The 20,972-nt window shown below is 47.9% G+C and overlaps 1 protein-coding gene across 2 annotated transcripts in view; it reads left to right on the top strand.

The window, feature by feature from the left end:
• The first annotated feature begins 273 nt into the window (after window positions 1-273).
• The window catches only part of UBN2 (ubinuclein 2), a 58,530-nt gene continuing 37,831 nt past the window's right edge, over window positions 274-20,972 (top strand). The window contains exons 1-9 of one of the 2 annotated variants that reach the window (XM_066596214.1): window positions 274-874; window positions 5,000-5,092; window positions 9,111-9,212; window positions 9,881-10,018; window positions 12,719-12,828; window positions 14,137-14,626; window positions 14,715-14,785; window positions 16,045-16,174; window positions 17,517-17,635. In XM_066596214.1, the coding sequence (XP_066452311.1) occupies window positions 467-874; window positions 5,000-5,092; window positions 9,111-9,212; window positions 9,881-10,018; window positions 12,719-12,828; window positions 14,137-14,626; window positions 14,715-14,785; window positions 16,045-16,174; window positions 17,517-17,635 (1,661 nt within the window). In that variant the 5' untranslated portion in view covers window positions 274-466. The remainder of the gene's footprint in view (window positions 875-4,999; window positions 5,093-9,110; window positions 9,213-9,880; window positions 10,019-12,718; window positions 12,829-14,136; window positions 14,627-14,714; window positions 14,786-16,044; window positions 16,175-17,516; window positions 17,636-20,972) is intronic. The other variant, XM_066596215.1, reaches the window with a different exon arrangement.

The raw sequence follows: 20,972 nt of genomic DNA, 5'->3' as shown, positions 1-20,972 counted from the left end.
TAAGGTCACGCTGACCAGTACGAGCGCCATGACAGTGCACAGCTCCACTTCCACATCTGTCAGAAGCCGTTTTCACTGCACTTCCAGATGCGGAGTACGCAGCGTCCTCGTTGCTATAGCGACGCACGCGCTCTCTACGTCACGAAGCAGCGTAACTTTCCGTCAGCACGTCCAAACAAATGCAAAACGAGGAGAAGGAGCCACGTGACGACGCCCAGCTCACGCCCATCCTCGGCGACCTCCAGACGCATGCGCGTTGGAGAGCGGCCTTGTTATTATTTATGTGGGGGCCAAGATGGCGGCGACGCGTAGAATAGTTCATAGAAGGGAGCTGGTGGCGGCCAGCAGGACATAGGGGGAGGTGCCGTCACCAGCGGCCCGGCCGCACGGCCTTGGAATACGGAAGAAGCTAAGCGGGAGTCTCTAAGCTCGGTGGTCCGGCAGGAGTTGCCCGTGTGGGTAAAGAATGGCGGAGCCGCGCAGGGTGCCATTTGTTAGTCTGTCACCCGTGAAACCACGCGAGACTATAGGAAGCCTGATAGTGGAGCAGCAGCGGAATCCTCCGAGCCCGGCGGCCGGTCAGCGCTTGCAGGCGGCTCGTCCAGCGCTCCCCGGAATGCAGCAGCGGCCTCCTCCTCCTCCGCAGGCCCCTCTACCGCGGCCGCAACGGGAAGCCGCCACATCCTCCACGACAGCCCGGGAGGCCGCGGCGTGTCCGGCCAACAGCAAGGCGGAGGACGGGAGGCCGAGCCCCGGGAACACCGTCCGGCTGGAGTTGGCGCTGAGCGATCCGACGGAGGAGAGCTGCGCCGAGTTCAGCTACCGGCTGCTGCTGCAGAACGAGAGGAAGGGAAGCCGCGCGGCCAAGGAGGAGGTGAGAGGCGGCCGGGCCTTGGTGGGGGGAGGGGACAGGCGGCTGGGCCCTAGTGAGCTGGGGAGTTAAGACGGCCGGGCCCTAGTGGGCTGGGGAGTTAAGACGGCCGGGCCCTAGTGGGAGGGGAGAGGCGGCCGACCTTTGGTCGTGGGGGGAGGGGGTAAAGTGAAGCGGTCGGGCCCCTGAGGTGAGAGGCGGTCAGACCCTGATGGGCTAGTCGGGGGGGAGGTGAGAGGCCACCGGACCCTAGTGGGCTGGTTGGGGGGGAGGTGAGAAGTGGGCGGGCCCTGATGGGACGTGGTGAGATGTGGACAGACCTGGGGTGGAGTAGGTGAGAGGCAGTCGGGCCCTGGTGGGCTGCTTGGTGGCCGATGAGAGGCGGCCGGGCCCTTGTGAGCTGGTGGGGGGGTAGGTAAGAGGTGGCTGGGCCCTAGTGGGTTGGGGGAAGAGTTAAGACAGCCGGGCCCAGGTGGAGTGGTGGTGAGAGGTAGCTGGGCCCTGGTGGTGGTGGGGTCAGTGATCAGTGGCACTGGGGTGCCATGTGGTAATGGACGATGTTCAATGCAGATACCAGGGATCATGAGAATGGCACAGCCTAACAAGTGGCGCTGTGTGCGCCCACCGCGCCATTCACTGCTGGACATCGCCTGACAGTCCGCGGTGGATGAACTGGTGGTCGTGCTTGCTCCCATCACCTGGCAGGCTTGCGTGCCACCTGTGGGATCCCTGAGGGTGCCAGTAGTTTGCCCGCCAGCTGTCACACATTTCATCCGTGGATAAATTTGCACGAGCGCTACATATGTGCAGTCCTATGTAAGTGCAGTGATGTATAGCTGAAGGTCCAATGAGGAACTTTCAACAACGACCTTAGAGGGGGGTATCCGGTTGTAAACTATTGCAGGATACATCATCGGTAGTAGATTGGCGGGGGTCCTTAGTGATCAGCTGTTCTTTGGACCCTTGCACTGAGCTTTCTTCTGCAGGAAGCAAGTAGCTCCATTTTTATTACAGTGGTCAGGCTTGGTATTGCAGCTGTCTCCTATTCACCTCTCTTGGAACTTTGCCTGTAATACCAAGTCTGACCACTGTAGTGTGAAGAGAGGTTTCTGCATCCTAGTCCAGTGAGCAGCTGACGGACAGGGGTCCTGGGCGCATCCGTACGCACCTGATTTTCTTTCATCTTCTCTGTACTGCGGATGGTCTGCACGGTGAGCTGTCGGACATGCGCAGTACAGCTTAAAAAAACTTTTTTAAATCTGCGCTTTTCCAGTGTCATCGCCTAGGTATGACGCGGAATCCGCGTCCTTTCCGTGATGTCAATGGGGAAAGGCCGAGGAGCGGATGGCTTCCATTGACTTCAATTTGTGCAAAAATAAAATATGCTGTGATTTTACCTCCGTGAGCGGAAAATCGCAATTGATTTCTGCTGATGTAGAGGAAAGGGCGTTTTTCCGTAGCATGCTATGGGCTGTATTTGCTGTGGAATCTGGAGGCGGGCGCCCGCTTCGGATTCTGCAATGCAACTGTGCCCGTGTGCAGCCAGCCTAACTTAGAGCTGGACAAGCATGTGCCCGGGGATCTCTGCAGGACACAGATGCCATCTGTGTGACATGGTGAGGATAGGACTCAGCGATCCCCTCACACATCAGCGTGACTGCAGCCATGTAGGCTATAATGGGTCCGTGTGCTGCCGGAGAGTCACATGTGCGTGAGCGCTAACTGGACTGTAGGACTCGGACAGACCCCCAGCGCTCAGGACATTTGTGATAATCCGGGTCTTATGTATCCAACGTGATTCATTTCACACATGATGAACTCCTCACGGGTGAAACTGATGCAGGTTTCTGCACTGCGGTGTCTACGAACAGCGCTTACTCCACGGGTGCACGGTGACTGGATTAGTACCGACTTGTTCTGGCTGTCCGCGTACAATCTAACGCTTCCAGCCGGTGCGCAGAACCCCTGCTGTGACCGAGGACGGTCGGGCTGTCTGTCACTGCCCTACGCTTTGTATAACGCTCCTCTCAGACTCCTTCCTGCGGGGTTGGGACTTCTGTTTTAGTCGGCGTGGGGCGCCGACTGATATCCTCTGTAATTAGCTGCCTTTGTGGGTAAGCGGAGGTGTCTGCCCAGAATGGCTGAGCCGCGTTTAACCTCGTTATTCCATTACTTTGGATGGTTAGCGTAGTGTAGTATTCTGCACTATTATACAATGCGACAAATCTTATAACGGAAGGGAGTGGCGGCGGCGCTTGTTGGCCTCTCGTCGCTACAGTCGCTGAAACGCGTGTCCATGGTCCTCTGGTCACAATAGGCTGGGTACCGCAGCAAGGAGGGGTCAAAACAGAAAAAGGCCTCTGTGCCCCTTGTAGTTACTCGTCAGCCCAGCGGCCTCTGTCCCAGCTGCTTCGGCAGTCATTTGCCATTCACGATTGCCAGTTTGCCAAGAAGATAAATGCCTTCACGCTGGTCCCAGGCAGTTATTTTCCAGGCTTACCCAAAAGTGTCCGCTGTGCGACACTGTGTGCCGTTCCTCCCTCCACACAAAGTCCTGTAAATCATGGACATTGGGAAGATTTTGAACCCACTGTCCACTTGTACTGTAAATGCCTGCAAACATTGACACTGCGAGTCTGCCATGTCCACACTTGGGCGCGCCACCAGCTTCAGGCTTGTGCTTTTTCACTTTTTGGTTTGGTCGTTGTGACACATGCAGGTCCCGTTCACACCCCGTTCTTACCGTACAGTTGGTGCCTGCACACTAAACATGTCTATAGAGGTCTACTAGTCTGGGTTCACAATGCGGTTTTTGTCTCCATTTAACATATATTTGCGGCAAAATCTCCTTGTGTAAACGGAGGGCGTGAAGGTGGTGTAATGGGGACATCACTCATCTGTAGGTTATGGTTGTATCTGCCAAACAGCGCTTCCCAGCATCTCATGATGAGACCTTATCTGACCGCCGCTGTCGGGCTTCCATCATCCTTAGTTGTCTGACTGAAGGCGCCTTCACACTGGCGAGAAGATTGTGTGAGATTTGTGTATTGCAAAACACTCGCACAAATATGAATCCATTCTTTTGAATAGGTTCACTCACATTTGTGATGTTTTGCTGCGTTGCGATGTTATGCAGAAAATATCACAGAATGTTCTTCCTTGTAGCGATATCGCCCATTGTTTTCAATGGAAGAAGATCACGAAAAAGCCCTGCATCCTAGAGATCTCCCATATTTGGTTAGAGAGGGGGCAGGGCTAGAGGGCTTCCCTGAGAGGGCACGGAGCTAGAGAGGGTTTCCATAGTAATTCCTCTCTAACCAAGAGGGGGTGGGGCCAGATGGTAGATCCCTCTAGCCCCTTCTCCCTAGGTTAGAGACGAATCCCTATGAAAATGCTCTAGCCACGCCCCCTGTAGCCCTCCAGTCTAGCCCCCCCCCCCATCTCTCAAAAATGAGGAGACCTCTAGGAGATCCCCTCTAGTTCTGCCCTCCTCTCTCTCTTCTCGCTATGGGGGATTCCTTCAGCCCAGCAGGAATGCATGGCTGTTTCCTTTCGAAAGCTCCTTGCATCCAGGGGTTTTTTAGGACTGTGAGGGCTTTAATGGGCTGTGAATCACTGCCCGATATCGCCCTCACCAGTGTGCAGGAGCCCTAACGTCTTCTGTTGGCAAGGTGTAGCATGAATACTGGGCGCTTCTCCGCTGTACGTGATAAACTTAAGCAAAAAATGCCATATGAAGCCAAGTTTAGATTACTTTTGGGTTTTGTCTGGCCTTTATATAGCGACAGCCCCCCAGAGGACGGAGTAGTATAATGTAATCCACTTCCATCCGCTAGGGTCCAGGAGAGGACTGTACAGTGTGGTTGTCTGGTAACGGGGAGATGTCCGCTAAACCTACAATGGCGTACAATATTAGTCACCCGCAGGCTATAATGGCAGCGGTTAAACAGTTGGCGTTACATATGTTAGACAGATTAACATGGAGCGAACTCCAGCACTAAATGGGGGGAAACCAAGATGTGACCGACGTCTTATCTGTTACAGAAATACAAGACAATCCTGTTTGTATGAAATCACTAAAAGCTGCCTGAGACCCCATTATCAGCTGCATTGTGCTTTACGTTTTAGGCTAAGCTTGCACCATCCAGCGATCCGTTTAATGATGAAGAGCGGGAAAGGCTTGAAGTGGAAAGAATGGCAAAGAAATTTGAAGCAAAATATGTAAGTAGCTTTTTATCCTCCTATACTGGGGGAAGCACGGTTTATCCCAGAAACCCCCTAAAAGGTTATTGCCTTACTGTTATACGAGTACGTGCCTGTGAAAACTAACGAGAGCTCTGTTTATAAATCACTTGTTATGGTGCATGATAGAAATGTCCTGTTATTTTTTTTCATATTCAAGGGGATGTCTTGAGTATTTTAGTTTTTTAGGTTCATTGATCCTTTGGTGACCAGCCTCTCCCAAGGAAGCTAAAGGCTGCCTGCAGACGACCGGGTCAGATCCCGGTGTGAGAATTCTCGCAGCGGGATGCGGACCCGTTCCCCTGTGGATCACCCGCTCCCGGCGTCTTCCATCTATGCTATGCGCCAGCGCATGCGCTAAGTGGAGCCAGCCCATCGCTACTGGCGTTTCTGTGCGGGCCTCTGAGAGTCTCACACAGAAATAGAACATGCCGCGATTTGTTTTCCGCGCGTGTTTTCACATAGACAAATCGCGGCTGTGTGCATAGGATTGCATTTTCTAATGCAATCCTATGGCAGTGGGCACTGGTGGAAATTCTGCGTGAAATCCCACCGCAGAATTTCCGCCCGTGTGCAGGGGGCCAAAGTCAGAGTTTTGCCCAGAGACCCCCAGACACTAATCGCTGCGGTCTTGGGGCAAGTAAAGTGTAGTAGTGAAAACTGTAATAAGTGTTTATCTACCATCTCCACTACCCACCGCCTGTCGGGGAGCTGGTAAATACAGTAAGGGTATGTTCACATGGTTGAATCTAATGAAGATTTTTCTGCATGGATTTCGCATCTAAAACCACAGCAGCGCCTGCAGCTAAGGGCTCTTGCTTATGGGCAATTTTGTGCACGTTTTTGCACATGCAGAATCGCCTATGCAAACTGCAGACCATAGAACCCATTGATTTCAATAGGCTCCCTCACATTTAGTGTTTTTACGCCTGCATTTCTATCAGGCGGAAAAATACGCAACATGCTCTCTTTTCGTGCACCCCCGAGACTCAACAGGTGTCTATGGGGTGCGCAAATGCACAACCTATTCATACGAAATTGCACGTGTGACTGTGATTTTTCCAGTGTTAATTGCTAACGCCAGGGACTAATTAGACTGCTTAGGTGATGCTCGTGTGCAGGAGGCCTAAGCTGCATATTTCGCTATGGATTTGCACACATATTTTGCCCATTGACAGGGTTAAAAGAAAATCTATGTGCAAAATTTATAACACAAATCCGGAATTGCTCCAGGCGTTCTGCACTTGTATTTTCACCATTGACAGGTCTCGATGCATTTGAAAATCTGCGTCAGAAATATGTACTTTAGTCACAAATTTGTGCTTCGCTCTTAGAGGCGAAATTCACGTAAAAAAATGCGTGTCGTAGTCTGCTGTGTGAAAAACCCTAAAGGGTGCCTGGAAAATGTCCCAATAAGGCCGCCTGCAGACGAGCGGGTCGGATCCGGCGGCGAAAATTCTCGCCGCGGGACCCGACCCGAGCGCCTGCAGGGATGAGCGCGTACTTACCCGCGCCCGACGGCCCCGGCTCTTTTATGTGCCGGCAGCCGGCGCATGCGCAGACCGGAGCCGCCGGCTGTGTGAGTGACGTTTCTGTGCGAGGCTCTGCGAGCCCCACACAAAAATAGGACATGCCGCGGTTTGTTTGGCGCGCGACATTTCACGCGGCCAAACCGCGGCCGTCTGCATAGGATTGCGTTTGTTAACGCAATCCTATGCAGGCTTTGAGCGGCGGAAATCCCGCGGGAAATCCCGCCGTGGGATTTCCGCTCGTCTGCAGGCGGCCTAAAAGGGAGACTCCAAAATTGACGCGCTGCTTCTTTATGCCTGAGGCCGGTATTTGAGTCATTTTGAACACTTGGGCCATGTGAAGGATATTCCTAAAAACTGCAGATTCAGGGTAATATAGAGGTTTTTCTCTTACATCTCTGTCTGTGATACAAAAAAAACACTAGTTTGAAAATCAAATATCTGGAAAAAAAATTAAAATGTTTGAATTTCCCCTTCACTTTGCTTTAATTCCCGTGAACCATCTGCGAGGTTAACAAACATCCTAAATGTAGTTTTGAATGTTTTGAGTGGTTCCGTTTTTATAATGGGGCGATCTATAGGTGGTTTCTAATGCACAGGCCCCTCAAACCCACTTCAAAACTGAACTGGTTCCTGAAAAAATGGAGTTTGGGAATGTTCTTCCAAATTTGAACAATCACTGCTGTACTTATAATCCTCGTAGCGTCCTGAAAAAAATAGGAGCGTTAAAAAATGATGGTGACAATGTGGACTTGTGATAAAGGTTGTTTTACTACTTTGTCTGGTAAGACTATTTTTGTTACAGGCAGAAAATGTTTTGAAAAATACTAATTTTTCCACACTCTCTTAAATTTTTAATTTTCTTCTAAATAAATGCAAAACCCACCAAAGTTTACAGCGGATGTGAAGTAATGTGTCCTGAAAAAAATCTTCTTAGAATCACTTGGATAAGTAATAGCATTCGAGACTCATTACCACGTAAAGTGTCAGATTTGAAAAATTGGGCTTGGCCACGAGGACCAAAACCTGGAAATATATATGTCTATTTATGGTGATCATGTGTTTAGCTCAAGTGCTTACAAGCTCTGTTGTCTTCAAGGACCAAATACTCCAACCTGAACTAGTTTAATCCCCACACAACAGAGCTGACAAGGGAACTTCAGAGACCCGGGAACTTGTTGTGACTGTACCCACTGTGAAAAGTAGAATATTTCAATATTTTTAGTATTTTTATCAATAGTCAAATACAAAAAATAACAAAAATGAAAATGGTCTAATAAAGGCTGATTTAAGTCTGCACCTGACTTGGGTGCAACAGCCAGGTGTTGATCTATCTCAGCCACTTATTCTTGTGAGCACCTTCCACTTGAGCTGCCAATGAGCATAGACCCCAAACGCTCACTGCTACCACCCTTGAGGTCCAAGGCTCCTACCTACACACTCACTCTTCTCCAGCAGTCCAAGAGTTAACCTCACCAAAGGCTTAGTCGTAGCAACAAGGTCCACACTTATTAAAGTTTACGGACTCTAATATAAAAAAATGTAAAGCTTATGAAAATAAAAGGGAGATGCAGAATCCTGAAACTTACCGCAAGTTCTCAATGTCCGTGTTCCTGAGGTTGGGGAGAAATGGTGGTCCTCATTTGTAGCTCCACATATCCTCCCAGTTCCCAGCTTAGTTTGCAGTTCTGCCCATTAGTTCATTAGGCAAAATCCTTGAGTTAGAATTAGACAGTGAGGTAATAAGGGGTTAATACAAAGAATGGTGAGCAGTGTAGTGTCTTGTAGAATGAGTGGTGCTCACAGAGGTCCATCTGCTTGTTGTAGCCCTTGATGTTTGTCCCATCTTCTGGCTTGCTCTAAATTGGAGTCGGGTGACAAATATGGCAAGTCTTCTGCAAAGATGCCAGCGCCTCCACAGTAAAAGATATTGGCCAATGTGAAGAGCCTACCAGATAAGACCAAGTCAACCTTGTAGCCATCACATATATACTCATTCTATATTATCACAAGATACATTTCCTTTATCGGGCCTGCTAGGTCTGACCAGCGCTTTCTGTATATTGGAGCAGAATAGTTACATTCTTATTATCAATAGGATTTTTTCAGCGGTGATAGTGCTTTTGTTGCAGTATCGGATGGTTTGTCTTGAGACTGCCACATCCTCACATGGGTAATAGGACTAGGTATTCTTTATAAACCCGGTCACATATCTAGTAATGTAGAAGATGTATTACAACCAGTTGTCTAACTTGCATATTTTGCGTTCTTTTCCATGATTTTTCCCATTTGTTCTTTGTGAGTTCGCCGGCGGTGTGACGCTTGCTCTTACTCTGGTGCGGTGCTTCTGAGTTTGGGAGAAATCGTAGTAGTTAGTTCATGCTCGCTCTTTAGCTGAGCTCAGAAAAATCTGATAGAGAATTATATATATTATTCTATATATAATATATATGTTTGTTCTCTTACAGGGTGGGAAAAGTCACCGTCATCGGAAGGATCGTATGCAGGATCTGATCGACATAGGTTATGGCTATGATGAGACGGATCCTTTTATTGATAACTCCGAAGCAGTGAGCAGAGCTTTCTCAATTCTAAATTGTGTGCTAGAAAAACAATTTAAATTTATTAAGGTGCTTTTACACAGGAGCAATCATCGCTAGTGAATGCAGGTGGAGCAGTCGGGGATCAGTCTGGCCCGCCCGCCTCCATTCGCAGGAGGTCATTCATAAGTGACACTACCTGTTTACACAGAATGATCTGTCGTTCAGTTTTCTGCATGCAGAAACTGATGAACGAGAAGTGAATAAGTTCCCGTTTGTCCTGTCGCTGCGTGCAGTTAACTGAACGATCATTTATATTCTCGCTGGGTCACGGGAATCCAAACAATATCGTTCAGTGTAAACACATTGCATGACCGGAGGTATTGTGAGATCAATTGCATATCATGGGGTCAAGTTGTAACATCTCCGTTCATGCCCAGGCTTGGCAAGTGTACTGGGTAAGCTCCCAGCATAAGTGCTAAAAGTGTCCATAGGCCTCGATGCACCCAGCATATGCCACAAATGATCTTTTTGACGTATTCTAGGACGGTATACTTAGGCTTATTTTTCTTTCACTGTATAGAAAATCATATTCTTCTGCATATACTTTTTTTTATTTTTCAATGGGAGTTAATGGCTGACGAATGGGCTTGCATCTAAAAAAAAAAAACAATTTCTTTTCTTTTTCTTCAAATTAGTATGATGAATTGGTTCCAGCGTCATTGACTACAAAGTACGGGGGGTTTTATATCAACACAGGAACACTGCAATTTCGTCAGACTTCAGATTCAGAAGGTGAAGATTTTGTTGAAAATAAAAAGCACAAATCGTCAAAAGTGAGTATGCAATTACTACTTGAGGGAAAAAGTGACATCCAAAAATGCATTGAATAAGTCAAAGTCTTATGTTAGACCTTTTTAGATTTTATTTTCAGTGTCCTAATCTTTATTATAAAAAAAGGTAAGATCTTGCAATTTTCACACTAAACCGCTGAGTCTAATAAGTCATTTTTTCTGCAGAAAGAGAAAAACTTGTCATTTATCATCAGAGGCAGGATTTGTAGCCAGCACCTATAGATAAAAACACTCCATTCACAATAGGTGATGTCACAGCTCACCTCCACCCCCTTCCTGCACAGAGGCCTCTGCATAAATCAGGGGGCATGGCTCTAATGTCCCATTTAGACAGGAAGGTAGTCAGGTAAACGACTGCATGAATGCTGATGTCATCAGCACTCATGCCGAGCGTTTACAATGACAGACTTCACTACTCAATCGTGGGCTTCTGGCTCAGCACTTCACCTTCTATGCGTAACCTTGAGCGGGGAGCGTTTACACGCAGCGAGAAGCCAGTGACGTTTTTATATGCTGACTGAAAGTCAGCGATAACGAGAAGTGACTGAATAGTAAATGATTTAGCATTTAGACGGGACGATCATCGCTCAGTTTTGTTAAGTTTTGAACGAATTTTAAGTGATAATCAACCCGTGTAAATGGCGCTTAAGGCTCTCCCAATGAAGTCATTTGGTCCCTCCTGTCCCATACTGTGACTGGTCAATGAGGCTGCTGTAAAGCATATTTCTAAATGCTGCTAACTGCAACTCAGGCTGATGGAGCCCCCGTAGTCATGTAGAGATAATAGGATTAAATAAAAACCTACAGTTAGAAAATAAAAATGGATTAGAAAACTGAAATGTTTCAGAATCTGGTTTTAGTTAGTGAATAGAGATGAGCGAACGTAGTCATTTAGGGCAATTACGAGAGAGAGAGAGAGAGAGAGAGAGAGAGAGAGAGAGATATTCCCCGCAGATGACTAAACTAAGGCTAAAAAAAACAGCTTTAAGAAGTTACTACATTCATTCAGCCATATAAAAAAATTCTATATATAATTTTTTTATATGGCTGAATGAATGTAGTCACTTCTTAAAGCTTTTTTTTTTTTTAGCCATTTGTGGGGATATGGTAAATTTTGAAAAAAACCGTATTTTGAGGTACATGCAACTTTTTTGGAGGAAGGGGAAAAGTGCCGTTGCCTTTGTGTTTCACATTATAAATCGCCCTGTTCACTGTGCAGTATAACTAACTTGTAAATTTATCTTAGTTTTCAGTACAATCCTAGTGATACTGAATGTCTTATGCAGAAATGAGTATATAAATATAATTTATTTCATAGCTTCAGAATTCTTTCAGCATTTTTCCATTATACGTGGCCATATGAGGCCGTTTATTTTGTCAAGCCAGATGCGTTTTTATTGTGATCTATTGGATTTGAGTAACATTTACACTGCCTGTCCACAGGCAATAGTCATAGTGTGAGCCGTGGCGATAAATCTTCCGCGGATCACGCTATGAAAAGTTTTCCATAGGCTAACTATGGGAAGCGCAGCCCGACATCCATGAGTGGACAACCCTAGCGATTCTCCGCTAGCGGGAATAAAATCACGGCATGCTGCGATTTGCCGCTATTCTCCGCAGTGAGCCTATCTATTACATGGGCTCATCGCGGAGACCTCTCAGTGTTCCCCTGTCACGGCCGTGGACAGGCAGTCCTATTCAGTTTTTGCTTCACATTTATTTAATGTTTTACATTGTTCACCGCATTGTCCAGGGTCTCTCGGCATATAGCCAATGACAGGCTCGGGGGCCTTTGTTAGGCCTTCGACTGCCATGGTAACTCATCAATACCTTTTAATTGCCTTCGTGGGGGGCTGAAGCAGACAGAGTGCTCCCTACATCTCTTTAGCCATCTAGATGCCGCGGCATTTCCAGGCTTAAACAGTTGGGGTCTTTTATATCTGATCCAGCTGTTACTGCTCGTTAGACTTCACCTAGATGTCCTCTTTCCTCCCCTGAGTGCGCACTAGCCTGAATTCAGATCAATTAAATTTGATCAGAATTTAGCAAATCAGCCATGGCTTGGAGACGAGCTTCCAAAAGGCAAGCAACGAAATTGACTGGAAACGACATGCAAGCTACTGAAGCCAATTTTAACCAATCCCATTAAGAAGGTTTTTTTTTTTTGCAACAAATACATGCAATTCAATAAAAAAAAATTGATTTGGTAGCCATAGCATTTAAACACTCAAGCCCACTTGTTTGCATAATGTGTGTATAGTGTAACGCCAGTTGACCGATTTTTAAAGGTGCGTTTACATTGAATTATTATTGTTCACAAATGTGTTTAAATGAGCAAAAGTGAACGGTAATCCGTTTAAATGCATCCAATGACTGAACGACGAACGAGCATCTTGAGGTACTTGCTCGTCATTCAGTTGTAGCCAGCATAAAAATCAGCGCCGCCTCCTGCAGGTTACACTGATCATTCACAGGAGTGTGAAACGCTGAGCAGTTAACACAAGAACTAAACGTTACCAGCTTGTTCGCCTGGGTAAACGAGAATCGTAAGATTCTCGGCCCGTGTAAAAGGGGCATCAGTAAGTATTGGTTGATTTCAATGTGAATTCCTCAATGTTAATCACAGGAGCCTCCACCTTGAGCATCCGGGCACTTTTATTTCATCAGCTTTTATTCCTTTAGGTATCCAAGTTGAAAGAAGATGATCGCCCTCTTAAGAAACGTAAAAGGAAAGAAGAGACAGGGGAGAAGGAGAAACCATCAAGAAAACTGAAAGTCACAAAATCGATGGGGTACCACAGAACAATTACCTTCAGAGTTTATAGTATATAAGTATATATTTAAATAGTCTGACTCTTGTATTTGCCTGAATTCAAACACATTGGCCAAGATTTATAAAGGCACGAGTTTCACATACCTGTCTTAATATAAAGTGCACTGGAGAAAGATGTGCCAACTCTATTAAGAAATGATCACCTCTCACTAAATGTGGTGCCTCTCTTGCCAAAAAGCTTAAGAAAGCCTTGAAGGAGTTTTGGAGCGGCTTGGCTGTACACTTTTCCGTTGCGGCCGGCACGCCCATAGAGGAGAGCGTGGCCGCAACGGAAAAAAAAAAAGAATGAACATGCTGCGGCCTGGGAATCCCCACCGCAACCCCGGCTTTGGCCCGATGGATTCGCCGTCCCGTGTGAACGAGATTTCTGAGAAATCTCGTCCACATGGCTTGCCAATCCCAAGATTAGCGGCTGCAGGTGGATTTGCTGCGGTGAAATTCCAGGCAGAATTTTCGCAGCAAATCCGCCCTGTGTGAACCCAGCCTAAGGTGGATACCTCCAGCCCCAGACTGAACAGATCTGGGACTTTCTCCAGTATGCGATAAGTACTTGGATGTAAGTCGTTATGGCTTAACATTACTGACCTATCAAATGTTATAATCCATGTGCTAATCTACGACACAACCCCTACTGTTGGTTATTAATATAAACCATATGAAGAATGAACGTGTGCTGCTGACTATTGTGTACTCCATGTCAGCATTCGCTGTTCCAGCTGCCCTCTATAGAACCGCCATGTTATGACAGCTGTATCTATCGCTTAACACACCATGACCCCTGAGCTACGACTTGTTTTTTGCTATACTCTGTATTAGAACCTTGTGCCCACTGTTGACTTCTTGTATGCCATATGTTGCGACCTCTGTGCCTGGCGCTGCTTAATACTGCGACCTCACACATCTAAACTACAGTGCCCACTGCTGTCTACTGTGACAGGCCAAAGTACTTGGGTGGGGAATGTGAAGTCGGCTCCTTTCCTCCTCCATTCTCTGATCGGGGCACAGCCATTCACCACTCCTTACCTCCCCCGTATCTCCATAAATGGGGCCAATGCAGATTTGTCAATTCTGACTAAAAGCAGAATCGTGGATGGTTGAAACAGAGAATTCATCAAATTAATTTGATTAATCACTTAGCCCGACTGGGATGGTGAATGGCTTTTATCTATATCAGTTTAGAAATCATTTGTAATAGAACTAAACTGAGCATGATTATATGCCAAGTATTCCTTATTGGAGAGTCTTACTTTCCTCATTTGTTTTTTAGGGTAGTTGCGTTTAATGCACATAAACCTGACAAGAAGAAGAAGAAGCTGTACAAGGATTCCATGGCTCTCGCTGCAATGCTCCAGAAATTTCAGAAGGAGAAGGATGCAATGCGAAAAAGTGAAAACAAACCAAACCCGCCAACTGTGACTGTAGTCTCTGCCCCTCCTAAGCCCAACACAGCTCCTGTTTCCAACGATTTGTCTGATCTGACACTCGGTAGTGACCCTGTCCTTGCCATCTTTGGTGGCGGCAGTGAGCGAGAACTCTTACAGGAGGCAGAGTGTGCACTTGAAATGCTTGGAGATTTTGATTTGGACAAACTATTGGATTCTGCTTCCAATGACAGTCCTGCAGTTTCAGATCAGGGTGAAAATGGCAACGTGGTACTGTCACCAAATCCAGTCCATGTGCAGGCACCAAAACCAGTCCCACCTCTTCCTGAGGGTCTTCCAGCTCAGTTGGAAAAAAGAATTGACGACCTGCGAGTGGTAAGGTCTTTAGACACTGCATTGTATACTAATATATCTTCATCTATGTTGTCTGTGCTTTCATCATTGTATTACTCTGTTCCCTTAGGCTTCGAAAATGTTTGATGAAGAAGGTCGGAAAAAATTTTTCACTCAAGAGATGAATAACATTTTGTTAGAGTATGTAAACTTTTTTGCTATTTAAAACTGCTAGTGGGAATTTATTAGACACAATATTAAATTGGTTCTTTGCTTATATTACAAGGAATTTGTCATCGCTTATGAGCCCCATAAACTAAATTAATGGGCTTATAGGAGATGCAGCGCGAATTCCGAGGAGGCCCGTCTTATACTTGGCTTCTTTACCATGACTTTGCAGTCCGTCCTTAAAGCTGCCATTGTATGCCATGTTTATCGTGGACTACTTACATGCACACAAATAACAAGAGAACTTGCTTTCTTGTCTGTTCTGCTATGGGACACAGTGTAGGACCTTGGGTATAGCTACTGCCACTAGGAGGCAGACACTTAAGCAAAAGTGTTATCTTCTCCTACTGGCTATAGCCTTTCTTCAGTAACCAAGCTAGCCAGTTTTAGCTTAGTGTCCATAGGAGGCAGACCTGTCCTTCCATTCATCTTCAGTTTTCTTTCTGATTATGGGAATACAGGGCTGGCATTAGACTCTTGGTTACCTCACAGAGGAGGGCAAACAGACTGGCATTAACCACTCTGTTGCAGGTCCTGACTTCAGAAGACAAGGAAGCACGGTCAATCTTAGTTTAAGCATAACCCACCAGACTCATGCAGTGCTCATAGCAGTAGACCCATTTCAGAGCACTTTACTAAATAGTACTCTTGCGCAATATCTAACACCAGGGCCAACAGCGTCGGGTAGGGTCAAGCCAGAGTCATGCATTTTTCCTATGCTCGCTGTAGTACCAAATTTCATAGCAGACAGTCCGAACCGTTATGCCCCAGCTGTCTTCCAGTGAACCGTACTGCAGACACTCCCCCTGTTCATTCTCTGCCATCTGCTGAACTGGAGTAGGCATTCTCTCTCTTAGATGGTATTGGACTTTACCAAAGATGAGAAGCATGGAGTCTGCCATTGTCCTAATTTCCTGCAGCGAACCAGATTGATCTGTCATTGGCTGCAGAAGTTGACAGTCGAAGAGCTGGGCTCTTCACTCCTTCGAGAAAGTTGAAGTAGAGGCCATCTCCAACACTAGACTCGTCATAATGCTAGGTTTCATCTTATTCTCTTCCTTTCTGCACAGTTCTCTGGTATTCTTGAACTTCTGAATCTGCCTCTTCTCTGTTCTCTCAGACCTTAGTAAAATATATGCAAACTACTATAATATGGCTTGTATATGCGGTTTAGTATTTCTATGTGACGCTACAGAAATTCATTAATCTGAACTCTAGTCCTTTTCTGACAGTATTGAGTTGCAGCTGCAGGAACTCGGCCCAATGAATAGAAGTGGGGTGTATGCTTATATTGAAGCATTTGTGCCATGCACGAAGGATACTCTTGTCAAACGATTGAAGAAGCTGCACCTTCATATACAGGTATGTTTATGGCAGGATGTAACGATGGTACGTACAAATATGCATAAATTCTTTTATTCAATCTGGCATTCATCCAGCAAGTTCTGTAATGTAGCACTTCTCTCCAGCATTATAATACAATGTGGAATTTTTTAGACCTTTTTGAATCCTTTTCACCATTACAAGTTTTACAGACTCCTTTAGCACCTGTGTGCTTTGAAAAACCCCAACTGTTGCCGCACCTTTAACCCATTAGTACTCTGTGACAGGAGCCTGTTGCATATATAAGGGGTGTTGGCTGTTTGAAACGGCTGATACTCGTCACAAATAGTGGCAATCGAAGCAAGTTTCCATCTTTGCTTTTTGACGGCTTACATTATGCGGGGGGGGGGGGGGCCTCATATAAGCCGGTACTGGGAGCCGGTGATGTGAATGCATGGTACCGATAGCTGCTGTGGCAGCTCTGGGTTTGGTAAAGGTGCCCCAGGCTGCTATGTATTTGTCTGTTATGGCCTAGTAATAGGCTAAAGTTACAACTGCAATACTGAAGTATTGTGGAAGTGATCTCACATTCAAGTCCCTTTAAAAGGGTAGACTGAGCTCGTTTCAACTGATGAACTATCCTCTGGATAGGTCATCATTAGTTGATTGATTGGGAGTCTGCCACTCGGGACCACCATCTATCAGCTGGTTGTCTGACCTGCTGTCAACAGCAGACAGGCCAATGGCTTCACTCATTGAAAATGGTGAGAGAGCTGTGCTGCTACTGCACTTCCTGCTTCTGTAATGAAACATCCTGTCCTGGGCAGAAGTTGGAGCAGCAGCGCGACTCTCCCATTGTTTACAATGGCAGTGAAGCCAGTGCCTACACCTTCTCTCCTGTCCGCTGATGAATAAGTCCGGCCTGTTGCACTAGACAGCAGTCTGGACGATCAGCTTATGGATGCGGAAGTCCCAAGTGGCGAACCTCTGTCCATCAATTATTGATGACCTACCCAGATCTTTTTGCATAAGTTCTTTAACCCTTTCCAATCCAATTTGTATCCTGGTTTTCCTAGGGGGGCTTACTCTTTTTCTGCCATTATACAACAGCGCTATATGCTGGCTAAAGCCAGTACTGCATGAGGTGACATGTTTAATAGGCTCCGACAGCAGAAAGGCTAGCAATAAACAGTAAGAGAATCCCGATGGACGTCTTCCAACATCAGAGCTGTACAGCCTTAAATCATAATGTCTTCAGACGTCAGACAGTGGATTGGAAAGGGTTAAGAGTTTGCTTGTAACTAGTTCCACTGTATTAGGTTCTTTTATCTGCCCTCTGCAAGATGTATAAGGATACTCCTTTTTTTCTTCTCATTGACAGGATGACCGACTGAAAGAACCACTACAAAAATTAAAAACTGCGATCAGTAATGTGATGCCTGGCCAGTTGAACAGATACCAGGAGGAATGTCAAGCACATAATCAAGCTAGAAATGCCAAGTGCGTATATGTACAATTCCAGAGCTTTCTGTTACCATAGTCAATCTTTTCTACACACAGTCTTGACTTGCACATTCCTGTGCACGCATGTACTATTCTGGCGTTAAATTAAAACTCTTTAGAGATGAGCGAACGTACTCGTCCGAGCTTGATACTCGTTCGAGTATTAGCGTGTTCGAGATGCTCGTTACTCGTACCACGCGATGTTCGAGTTACTTTCACTTTCATCTCTGAGACGTTAGCGTGCTTTTCTGGCCAATAGAAAGACAGGGAAGGCATTACAACTTTTCCCTGCGACGTTCAAGCCCTATACCACCCCCCTGCAGTGAGTGGCTGGCGAGATCAGGTGTCACCCGAGTATAAAAATCGGCCCCTCCCGCGGCTCGCCACAGATGCATTCTGACATAGAGGAGGGAAAGTGCTGTTGGTGCTGGAGCTGCTATAGGGAGAGTGCTAGGAGTGATTTTAGGCTTCAAGAACCCCAACGGTCCTTCTTAGGGCCACATCTAACTGTGTGCAGTAGTGTGGAGGCTGCTTTTTGCAGTGTTGCACTTTTTTTTTTTGTATATCGGCCATGCAGAGCATTGCGCCCTGCAGTAATTATACATACTCCAGGGCCAGTAGTGGTGGTGAGGCAGGGACAGAAGACATATATTTATTGAATATAGGCAGTGGGCCTTTCCAAAAACATTTGGGAAAAAAAATCTATTTGGGCTGCCTGTGACTGTCCTCAGTGTACTGGGTCTGTGCTGGGTGTAGTTGTCCTCCTAATTCATACGCAGCCGGCTAAGTGTTACAGCAGGCTTGCGCAAAATTATTTCCTGGCGTTCCGTAAGCGAAGTCAGCCTCCAACCACAGGCCAATAAGCGGCACATTTAATTACAGCGTTCTGTTTCTGCACTACTGGTAATACACCATGCTGAGGGGTAGGGGTAGGCCTAGAGGACGTGGACGCGGGCGAGGACGCGGAGGCCCAAGTCAGGGTGTGGGCACAGGCCGAGCTCCTGATCCAGGTGTATCGCAGCCGACTGCTGTGGGATTAGGAGAGAGGCACGTTTCTGGCGTCCCCACATTCATCTCACAATTAATGGGTCCACGCGGTAGACCTTTATTAGAAAATGAGCAGTGTGAGCAGGTCCTGTCGTGGATGGCAGAAAGTGCATTCAGCAATCTATCGAACACCCAGAGTTCTGCGCCGTCCACTGCTGCAACTCTGAATCCTCTGGCTGCTGCTCCTCCTTCCTCCCAGCCTCCTCACTCCATTACAATGACACATTCTGAGGAGCAGACAGACTCCCAGGAACTGTTCCCGGGCCCCTGCCCAGAATGGGCAGCAAAGGTTCCGAATCCTCTCCCACTGGAGGAGTTTGTCGTGACCGATGCCCAACGTTTGGAAAGTTCCCGGGGTCCGGGGGATGAGGCTGGGGACTTCCGGCAACTGTCTCAAGACCTTTCAGTGGGTGAGGAGGACGATGACGATGAGACACAGTTGTCCATCACTGAGGTAGTAGTAAGGGCAGTAAGTCCGAGGGAGGAGCGCACAGAGGATTCGGAGGAAGAGCAGCAGGACGATGAGGTGACTGACCCCACCTGGTTTGCTACGCCTACTGAGGACAGGTCTTCAGAGGGGGAGGCAAGGGCAGCAGCAGGGCAGGTTGCAAGAGGCAGTGCGGTGTCCAGGGGTAGAGGCAGGGCCAGACCGAATAATCCACCAACTGTTTCCCAAAGCGTCCCCTCACGCCATGCCACCCTGCAGAGGCCGAGGTGCTCAAAGGTCTGGCAGTTTTTCACTGAGAGCGCAGACGACCGACGAACTGTGGTGTGCAACCTTTGTCGCGCCAAGATCAGCCGGGGAGCCACCACCACCAGCATGCGCAGACATATGATGGCCAAGCACCCCACAAGGTGGGACGAAGGCCGTTCACCGCCTCCGGTTTGCACCGCTGCCTCTCCCCCTGTGCCCCAACCTGCCACTGAGATCCAACCCCCCTCTCAGGGCACAGGCACTACCGTGTCCTGGCCTGCACCCACACCCTCACCTCCGCTGTCCTCGGCCCCATCCACCAATGTCTGTCAGCGCACCGTCTAGCCGTCGCTAGCGCAAGTGTTGGAGCACAAGTGCAAGTACGCCGCCACGCACCCGCACGCTGAAGCGTTAAACGTGCACATAGCCAAATTTATCAGCCTGGAGATGCTGCCATATAGGGTTTTGGAAACGGAGGCTTTCAAAAGTATGATGGCGGCGGCCCCGCGCTACTCAGTTCCCAGTCGCCACTACTTTTCCCGATGTGCCGTCCCAGCCCTGCACGACCACGTCTCCCGCAACATTGTACGCGCCCTCACCAACGCGGTTACTGCCAAGGTCCACTTAACAACGGACACGTGGACAAGCACAGGCGGGCAGGGCCACTATATCTCCCTGACGGCACATTGGGTGAGTTTAGTGGAGGCTGGGACAGTCAGAGCCTGGGACCGCTCACGTCCTACCCACCCCCAGAATTGCGGACCCCAGCTCGGTGGTGGTATCTGTGGCGGTGTATGCTTCCTCCACTAAACCACCCTCCTCCTCCGCAACCTCTGTCTCGCAATCAAGATGTGTCAGCAGCAGCACGTCGGCAGCAGTCGGTGTCGCGCGGTGTGGCAGCACAGCGGTGGGCAAGCGTCAGCAGGCCGTGCTGAAACTACTCAGCTTAGGAGATAAGAGGCACACGGCCCACGAACTGCTGCAGGGTCTGACAGAGCAGACCGACCGCTGGCTTGCGCCGCTGAGCCTCCAACCGGGCATGGTCGTGTGTGACAACGGCCGTAACCTGGTGGTGGCTCTGCAGCTCGGCAGCCTCACGCACGTGCCATGCCTGGCCCACGTCTTTAATTTGGTGGTTCAGCGCTTTCTGAAAAGCTACCCACGCTTGTCAGACCTGCTCGAAAGGTGCGCCGGCTCTGCGCACATTTCCGCAAGTCCCACACGGACGCTGCCACCCTGCGCACCCTGCAACATCGGTTTCATCTGCCAGTGCACCGACTGCTGTGCGACGTGCCCACACGGTGTAACTCTACGCTCCACATGTTGGCCAGGCTCTATGAGCAGCGTAGAGCTATAGTGGAATACCAACTCCAACATGGGCGGCGCAGTGGGAGTCAGCCTCCTCAATTCTTTACAGAAGAGTGGGCCTGGTTGGCAGACATCTGCCAGATCCTTGGAAACTTTGAGGAGTCTACCCAGATGGTGAGCGGCGATGCTGCAATCATTAGCGTCACCATTCCTCTGCTATGCCTCTTGAGAAGTTCCCTGCAAAGCATAAAGGCAGACGCTTTGCGCTCGGAAACAGAGGCAGGG

This window comes from Eleutherodactylus coqui, chromosome 3, assembly GCF_035609145.1.
Source record: "Eleutherodactylus coqui strain aEleCoq1 chromosome 3, aEleCoq1.hap1, whole genome shotgun sequence".
Taxonomy (NCBI): domain Eukaryota; kingdom Metazoa; phylum Chordata; class Amphibia; order Anura; family Eleutherodactylidae; genus Eleutherodactylus; species Eleutherodactylus coqui.
Note: the sequence above shows the minus strand (reverse complement) of the source record. Positions and strands in the feature narration are given on the sequence as shown.